The sequence below is a fragment of the Botrytis cinerea genome, chromosome 9 (assembly GCF_000143535.2).
Source record: "Botrytis cinerea B05.10 chromosome 9, complete sequence".
Taxonomy (NCBI): Eukaryota; Fungi; Ascomycota; class Leotiomycetes; order Helotiales; family Sclerotiniaceae; genus Botrytis; species Botrytis cinerea.
Window position 1 is genome coordinate 2538128 of NC_037318.1, and position 9439 is coordinate 2547566.

The window sequence follows — 9439 nt, forward strand, 5'->3', positions numbered from 1 at the left end:
AATCGAAAAAAGGAAAAGTTATTAAAAAACTTTGAATATATCGATTTGTAAAACAATATAAAGAATTCAAAATGCATTTTAATTATATTTATAACTTTCAAAAAGCTTTTTATACAAATCCTAAGCTTTCTGAAGAATAATTTCAATTAATTGCAAATATATAAGTGAAATATAATATTTTAAATAGAGATTTCTATAATTTTGATGAAATAGACTTTATAATAGGAATTACATATATAGCAATAATGATAATCAATATTAAATGAAATAGTAAAAATAAGGCAATACAATTAGATAATTGAAAATAAATTATAACAATTAGATATGGAAATAAAAAAAAATGAAATTATTCCTTTATTTTTAATAATTCAAAAATAAATTTATTTTTCCAATTAATATATCGAAATCGATCTTTTTATAAACTAAATTATTAAATTTATATTTAATAAATAAATAAATAATAAAACAAATTTAAAATAATTGAAATATTTTAATAAATATATTAAGAATTGAAGAAAAAGCAAATATTGAATATTGAATATTAATACTGAATAAATATAAAAACTATAAATCAATAATTTTTCAAATATATTATAAAGAAAATAATATTATATATTTATATTTATTATTATATTCAAATCATTTAATTCAACCACTTAATATTAACTATTTTAATAATTTAAAATGTTTATATAGTAATCAAATTGATAGATTTATTAAAGTATATATCAATTATATTTCAAAAATTGAATTCTTCATAATTTTTAAAACTATATATAAAAAATCAATCACTTTTCAAAATATAAAATCAAAATTTTAAGAAATAGATTTAATCCTATTTGATTCTAAAACTATATTTTCGAAATTAAATATTCAAATTTATATACCTACCCTTTTTTTTTTCAATCTAAATCAATAAATCTCTTAAACTTTTTATAATTCAATTGAAACTCTTTCTCAATCAATATTAATTAAATCTCGAATAACTTATTATCAATTAAACTCACTTATACCTATATTTAAAACTATATTAATTCTAATTAAAAATACAAAACAATTAATTTATAAAAATATATTTTTGAATATAGAGATTTATACACTTCGAATAGTAAATAAAACATTAAGCAAATATCGATATACAAAAAAACCCAATTATATTAAAAAGGAATGTTTATCAAACAAAAAACTTTTAATATATTATCTCAATAAAAGATTGATATTCAGATTCAATATAACAATATCAAAAAGAAAATAAATCCATTAAAGAAGTATCTTCTATTCAATATTATAATAAATATAAAAAAACAAATCACAATACAAAAATCTATCAAAATAATATAATAGATTTTAGATTATTAGATTCTAAATAGTTTTAATCAATTGATTCAATTGTTATTGAATAATATAGGTTTGAAAGTGTAAATTGAGGTAAAAGTGATTTATATATTGATATGATGTACGCACTAATAAATTATGTTAATTATTAAAATATAAATATTAAAAAACCCCTGATTTAAATATAATTTTGAAATAGTATATATATTAACACAGTACACGAGCTGATAAATTATATTATAGGCATTTTATATAAAGGACTATTATAAAAGAATTCAATTCTATTTTAGAATCTAAAACTAGAGAAGGGAGAAAAGAATAAGAGAATTATAAAAGTTTTGAGCTATATATATCAATAAGTTACGTAATAGACTAAGGTCCTAGAAGCTTTATATTTTACTAAGTAAAACGTACTATATATAAGAGGTAGAGATATTTGCCTTAATCGAATATTATTCTTAGGAAAAACATAAAATCGAAAATTGAGCGTCGTGTAAAATACATGACTGCTATTCCTTTCATCTCTTCTTTAAAGATTCATTCTAGTCTTATTATAATCTATATAAGTTTCCTTTACATTATCACATATTGTAATAGATTATAATTCTTTACCATAGTCTCACTACTTCTCTGACTGATCTGCTGGATGGTCCCGAAGCCATTGTTTGATTTCTTTAAGACCTTTGTCTTCATCGGTCCAAGAATTCATTGTGGTATCAATACTCTTGAGCTGATCAAGAATTGTCTGATCTTCGATAATGGTAAAAGACTACAATAACTGAGTTAATAGGTCTCAAAGAGAAGGACAGGGTTCAAACCTCTTTGTAGCCGGAGACCATATCTTGAACTAACGCTTTCATTTTTTCTTCTTTTTTCGATTCGGTCATAGTTCCGTCAGCCACCAGCTCATTCAAGGCATCTTCCTTTACAATGAGTTTTGTCATATCTAGAAAGTTAGTAAAAGCTTGATCAAGTCTCATAGCGCCCTGTTTGATTGAAAATCTCTTTGCAAGATATTCAAGTGTTTTCCTAACGTTTTTCTTTAGCAGCAATTCTCTCCCTATTCGATAATTCATACTTCTCTAGCTCAGCTTTCTGTCTGGCGCCTTCAACTGCGTCGGAAATTAGAACACCAACAGTCACTAAAGCGGCGGCTACGCTCAATGAATTGCCCGCGATCTTGAAGTAGCGCATTCCTCGTCCTACAACCTGTGTACCCTCGGCCGCTGCTTCGGATCCTTCAGCGGCGACCTCGGCGGCGCCACCAACACCCTTCTCAATTGATATGCCTGATTCTGCAGCCTCAATAAACAATTTTGCTTCCTGAGCTGCGTCCCCAACCAGACCAGCATCACGTGCAGCCGACACTTCAGCAGCACTACTTTTGAAGCATTCAGTAATTAATTTGATGGCATTCGCAGCAAGAGGCCCAAGTTCTGTTTACAATAAGCAATGAGCGCTTCGATCTCAAGCTGATCATTCACATACCTGCGGCACCCCGAGCGACCACGTTCGCTAGGACTCGGAGACCAGAGTATCTGACCATGGATCCGAGCAGAGCAAGTCCTCGCTCGGTAGCTGGATGGATTAGCCAAAGCATGTGGGTCATTTTCGAACATGACTTACTTCCTAATCGCCCCAGAACGGCAAGAGCGAAGACACCACCGGCAACATCAAAAGCAATCTTCATATCCTCACTGAGCTTAACTGCCTCATCTCGCTTTCTATACCATTCTAACTTTTCCTTCTCGGGTAGCCTATCCATAGCCGCGGTTATGTAGTCCTGGGGCGTAGGATAACCAGCTGCTTTAGAAACTTTTTTGAGGTAGTCGTATGCGCGTATGTCGTTATCCTTCCATTTTGCATCCACCCTTTTCATTTCATCTTGAATCATCACAGATTGGTTAACCAGATCTGTAACGCGCTGTTGTCGAAACTTATTGTCTGTACCATAATTAGCACTCAGTCCGTCCTATCATGGCAAGTCTTAGAGCTTGCCTGTATAGAACATAGCCATGATTACTGCCGTATGCTATGGATATTGGACAATCTGAAGTGTCTAGAGCAAGCCTTGGTTGTTGTAGCAAGAAAGTAACTGTCTGTAAATCGAATTTATATCCTTTCTATCTTTTAAGTATCTGCGCTCTCCCTTTGCTGAATTGTTTAATTCCCCTCGATAGGTTCACTTTGATGCCGCATAAGTGGATCCATGATTAGCACTAGGATATGACAGACTCTTCTACTATGACGTGAGCCTGATAAGGGTCTGAAGTAGTGTAGAAAACCCTAACCTAATTCGAGTGCATTTGCTGTGGGTCTATGGCCAAAAAATATACATACACGAAAGCATATTGATCCACATCTACTGTATGATGGAATCTGTACCACAGACAAGTATCTATATCTGATCATTAGTACTTACATGTTGCTTTAGTATAGACTTAGTTTAGGGTCAGCATTCGTCAACTCGAAAAGAAACAAGTTTTGAAAATGAGTACGATTGAAATAGCGAAAACTAATTTGATTCTAAGCCTATTTAAATATAATCTATACTACACATCTAGAATAAATTCTTTCAAAGAAAGGCTAATCAAAATAATCGTAGTTTTGCTTATAACAATGGCTTTTAATATCAATTTCAACGAATCAGTATATTCTAATGATTCGAGTAATCTACTCCTAATCTGCTCTAGCTGTTTATTTATGATTAGCCTTATATATATATCATCTGATTTAATATCATATAATTCTTATATAATTCTTATATAATCTTTAATTGATTTCAATTATATACAGTTCAAAGTTATATAATAGGTAATAGAGGTTATATGTAATAATTTATAAAACTATTAAATTAAATAAATATTATTAATTTAGATTGAAAGAAATTATATTCTCATTAATTATATTTGAAAGATAATAAATTGAATTTGAAAAGGATAATTAATAATTCGATGTATATATATCATGTGAGTATATATGTGATTTATTTTGACTTAGAGAAAAAAAAATCTGAATTTCAGAAGCCTTGTAGCCCCCCCCTTGTAGATCCACAAAAATGTGGGCTATGAGTTGTTAAATTTGACTTCCTTATTAGGTTTAGATCTGAATTAGTTTTCGTCATTTCAATCGCACCCTTGAAAATATTCGATACTCCAAGTTTGTGCAGGAAGGATCTTTTTCATGTGCCATTTCCTGTATGCAAGGCCATCAACAGCCAATGACAACGCCAGCCATGACTCAGAAATTGAATTAACTACGCCAATAGTGAAAGGAGATATGTCATCGAACAGCTCAGCTGTCATCTTTCTGTCACAGCGGGAGGACGCAATGTGGGCACCTATTCGAAGTTCACATCTGACTTTTCAAGATTTGGAACTAGGAGTACAAACTTCAAGCACGAGATTACAAGTTCAATGATTTGAGCAAGTCTCGCCGGCGTTAGTCCGCAAAGAATGTATATTGTATTCCTTATTTGAGACAATACGGAGTATAGAGGTGGTAGAAGGTAGAATATATGCATTACTATTTGGTAAAGCTACAAGTCGTCAGATTCTTTGCAGCTGCGAAATGTGTTATGTCAAATAGTGAGCACAATGTAGAATACTATCCACTTTAATCCTAGGTTCCAAGACGTCGAGGTCTAAAGCTGAACTTGAGGGACTATTCGAGTGGTCCACTTGCCGGAAACTAGTCTCTCCACTTGTCTTTCCATGCAAACATAAATATAAGCATATTCTTGAAGGCGTTTTAATCGGTTCTTGACGCCCAATAAGCCTTTCCTCATAGATCGCTTCTAACAAAACTGTCGCTTAGGTAAGCATAATTACCCTTGTAAGTGTATCCTTTTCTGCAAGGTGGGGTATATTTATCTTGACAATTTCTTTTCGTATATGCAGTCAAAAGATAATAAGAGCTGAGGGGTGCGGCTTAACTGTTCTCATCTTTAGTGTGGCGTAGGTAAACACCATAATGCAACTGATTCCAGATCTGCTTCTAAGGGGTCTCAGGAATTTTTTAGGTTATGATGCGCATCGGAAGTTAAGTAGAATCATGCCGGGGTGACGAAGTCCTCCACGTGGCAACACATGATAAGCGATGATGGTTGGAGGTTATTGCCTTTTACCCAGTAACACGTCCCTCACGCATGTTACGCAATCACGAGGCAATGCTATGACCTTTAGAGGCATGGGAATAGTACGCCACGTATGAGATTCAGCTGTCACCAGTTCAATTCAACTAGCAGAAAATAATTTTCCACAAGTTGAAGATTGACTTGGATTGATTACTCAAAACGGGCGCCGCGTGCGATTACGAAAAGTCATGAATGGCGCAATATTTGCTTAAGGCAAGTGCTGTCGATCATATGGAGTATACTAATGCGCAGATGTGCGACTTGGTCTTGCTGTTCGTTCGTTGACATCAGTTGACCAAAATGATGTTATAGACTTTCATATCCTATTGTGACGTAGTGAAATACAGAAATAATGAACACCGATGAAAACTAATAAACACTAATACAGGGAATGGCCATTCTCAGCTAGTCATGTTCCGAATAAGCAAGCTAGGGCCTGCAGTTTCGCTTCTTCTTTCTCCTCTTCCTATTGCTTATAGTGGAGTTGCACACTAATTAGTGACGAGGCTTACGTAGAGCGAGCTGGTATGTGGGCATGAATCAGTTTAAGTAACATGCACTGTACACGCAGAATTGATACCTGCTGAATCGGGACCTAAAGTCACAGAGGCTCGTTGTGACTTCAATGTCAAGGTGCTGGTAAGACTTCTTCTCAATGCACTTCTGTATGGTGTAAGTTCAGTGCTCTACTTTTGGGCCACCCCCCTCTTGGACCACTTTTCCATATCAAAAATAATAAAAATTATGATTTTTAGTCTCTTTCTTTATTAATATTATTAGTTAAAACTTAAATTATAAATTATTGATATAAATATAAGCTAATTCTAAGATTCTCAGATTTTTAATAGTTTTTTAATAATAAAATATAAATGATTGAAATATTGATTTTCAAATTCGTATAAGAATTATGTACAAATTTTAAATTTTATCAACAACATTAATATTCTTTTAATAAAAATTATTAAAAATAAATTGTAAAGTTTGATTGTATCTTTTTACATCATTGTATTTTAAGATCTAAACTTTGAAATTCTGTTAATTTATTTTAAGATTTTATATAAGATTTTAAAATGTATAGAGATTAGAAATCAATGATTTCTTCACAAGTCAATATTTATTAATTATTTATATAATTTTTTTTTTCGAGTTTTTTGATTATGAATATTTTAAAACCATTATAAAATTTTATAAGAATTAATTCAGTTTTGAAAGAGATAATAATATATCAAAATAGCTTGTTTTGGTATAAAAAGGCGGCTCAAAAGTAGGGCACTGAACTTAGATCTTTAGTTGCATGAGCTGAATCGTGAGCTCCTTCACCAACGGAAATAGTTTTAATTTTGTGTTTGACATGTGAGACTTCTGCAGCTTGAACAATTAACACGATTTTCTCCAGCAAGGGTTCGAATTTTATGACACGTTACGAAGTGCGCACTCATAAAAAGCAGAATTAGCTCAATCGAAATGCATTTGGTGCTTATCTGTTCTGAATGGTTTCAAAAGTAAAGACAAGATTTCAGCTTCTCAACTTGACTGAGCAGGTCTAAAACTTGTTCATTTATATTACCTCACACTGTCATTTGAGCGACAATCTGAAAGCTGCAAAAATGGGAGGCGGTTCAAGCATGCCAGAAGTCGGCATTGGTGATATCTTCTATCCTGATAATCCCAAGAGAAGAGCTCGTGCTGAACAGCTCTCGAACGAAACAAAATGGTGGTGTGCAACGTTTAACGAACACAAAAAAACACTGTAAGAGATAACATGTTATCCTAAGCGTTTCAACAGCTCATCGAATATGCATAGTGATAGCCTTGAGCCAGTTGTACGGGGTCGAATTGATGCGTATCTCAAGAAATTCGGATACGCCACGCTTGACGATCTTGTGAGCAAGGTCGACAGCACATTGAGTGGGGATGCCCTCAAGGAGTGGACAACTCTTAAGACAAGGTGAGAAAAGGCTGTTTGTCCGGCTAAAACTTTTGTACAAGAATCGTGCTTATTCTCCTAGTCTTTCACAGGAACACTGGCTAGACAACTTCTTGCTGACTATCAGCGGTATAGTGGCTGCCGGCAGTGGAATAGTCCTTGGAGGCCTCGTGTTGTTTTCCGTTATCTCTGGTCCAGTGGGGTGGTCCGTTTTCGCTGGTGTCAGCGCCGCAATGGGGGTGGTAGCTCTAGTCGCAGGTTTAATAGATGTCATAAACGGAGGACAAGAGAGACAGGTAAAGATGCCCACCAAAGACGGCCTGAAGAATCAACTTACGTGAAATAGAAACTCCGAAAAGCGATCGACGACCTGTATAGTGCGCGACTCCAGGCAGCTCAAGCTTACCGAAAGCTTGAGGTCTACAACAACTGGGTTATTTTATTCAGTATGTTTCAACTGCAAATCTTTAACATATGCTGACCTTCAGGCGATTTTTTCAAGGACGAGTGGATCGAGCTGAGCCCAGAAATCTTCGAGAAGAAGTTTGGACAAGGCTTCCGCAATGATTTTTACAAGTTCGACAAAAGCACTGTTGCGAATGTGAGTTGATTATCTGTGTATGTGTTTGTGCTAGCAGCTGACTTCAGTAGGAACTCAAACAACATGATCGAGAAGTGAATGCTTGGACCAATGAAGATCCGGCTAACGCCAATATCAGTAGTATGATGCTCACCGCAGCAACAATGCCGATGTTTACTGCAACGATGGTACAGGGTGAGACTGCTCTGCCTGAATCTAGCTATGGAGGCACTGTCGATGTGTCGGAGACTAGCAAACCAGAAGTGTTGAGCAATCCAATAGTCGAGGTAATTAAAACTGCACCAACTTTTGTTCGATGTCAAAGTAAGATGCCGTGGTACTGACAAGCTTTAGGGAATCTTGGATGTACATGTTACAGCCGATGGCGGAGTCCAGAACAATCTGAGAGTACAGCTGCAAGAAGTTCTGTCAACGACTGCTTTCACCGTGTTAGACCTGGCTACAGTAAGTCAAATATACTTATCATTTGAACATGCCATATCTGATACTGACCTTCGCAGTCCGAATTGCTTGGAGTTCGTGCAGAAGTAGCTGATTCAATCAAACCAACAAAGACGTTAGAGGATATGAAATTCTCTATTACAAATTTCTCTACGATGGAGACATTACATAATTGTATATTCTCAAAGCAGATACTCGCTATATAATACTTATATTACTTAACAATTAAAAAGTTAACTAACTACTATACACCTAACTACTATACACCTGATATTAACGTTTTATCTGGTATTAACTCAAATTCAGGGTTTTTAGGGTCTTTTATATATATATAATTATATTTTTATAATTCTAATTCCTATACACCTGATATTAACGTTTTATCTGATATTAACTCAAATTTAGGGTTTTTAGGGTCTTTTATATATATATAATTATATTTTTATAATTCCGAGAAAATTTTTGATTTAATAATACTTTTTTTATTTTGCTAGTGTTCTTTTTTATCAAGTTCTATTTTTAGAATTTTATTTGGTATTAATTAATATCTCATTTAATTTTGAAGCTAGTTTATTAAAAATAATTTTTTTGAATTTTTCAAAATAAATCAAATTGAATGATATAACGTAGTTCATCAGCATATGGGTTATATCACTATATGGGCTATTTGAAAACACATTAAAATTAGGCCTAACTATTATACACCTAACTCCTATACATCTAATTTCTATATATCTGATATTAATGTTTTATTTGGTATTAATTCAAATTTAGGGGTTTTGGGGCCTTTTATATATATATAATTATAATTTTATAATTCTGAGAAAAATTCTGATTTAATAGTGATTTTTTTATTTTGCTAGTGTTTTTTCTTATTAAGTTCTATTTTCAGAATTCTTAGGGTTAGGGTTAGGGTTAGGGGTTAGGGTTAGGGTTAGGGTTAGGGTTAGGGTTAGGGTTAGGGTTAGGGTTAGGGTTAGGGTTAGGGTTAGGGTTAGGG

The 9439-nt window shown here is 33.4% G+C and overlaps 2 protein-coding genes across 3 annotated transcripts; one reads left to right on the plus strand and one right to left on the minus strand.

Moving 5' to 3' along the window:
- Window positions 1-1708: 1708 nt before the first annotated feature.
- On the minus strand, window positions 1709-3591 carry BCIN_09g07130 (hypothetical protein). Its single transcript, XM_024695355.1, has 6 exons — window positions 3334-3591; window positions 2962-3279; window positions 2824-2913; window positions 2414-2771; window positions 2154-2364; window positions 1709-2104 (listed from the first exon to the last, which is right to left on the minus strand). Exons 1-6 carry the CDS (start codon window positions 3350-3352, stop codon window positions 1958-1960), a joined length of 1143 nt encoding a protein of 380 aa, XP_024551149.1. The 5' UTR covers window positions 3353-3591; the 3' UTR covers window positions 1709-1957.
- A 3227-nt stretch (window positions 3592-6818) lies between these two features.
- BCIN_09g07140 (hypothetical protein) lies at window positions 6819-8804 on the plus strand. Of its 2 annotated transcripts, none has more exons than XM_024695356.1 (8): window positions 6819-7220; window positions 7275-7418; window positions 7480-7693; window positions 7744-7843; window positions 7886-7998; window positions 8049-8264; window positions 8332-8442; window positions 8499-8804. In XM_024695356.1, the coding sequence occupies exons 1-8, from the start codon at window positions 7078-7080 to the stop codon at window positions 8643-8645; spliced, it is 1188 nt and encodes a 395-aa protein (XP_024551151.1). In that variant the 5' UTR covers window positions 6819-7077; the 3' UTR covers window positions 8646-8804. The 2 variants fall into 2 exon arrangements, with proteins under 2 accessions (XP_024551151.1, XP_024551150.1); XM_024695357.1 differs by having other exon boundaries at window positions 7533-7693.
- Window positions 8805-9439: the final 635 nt, after the last annotated feature.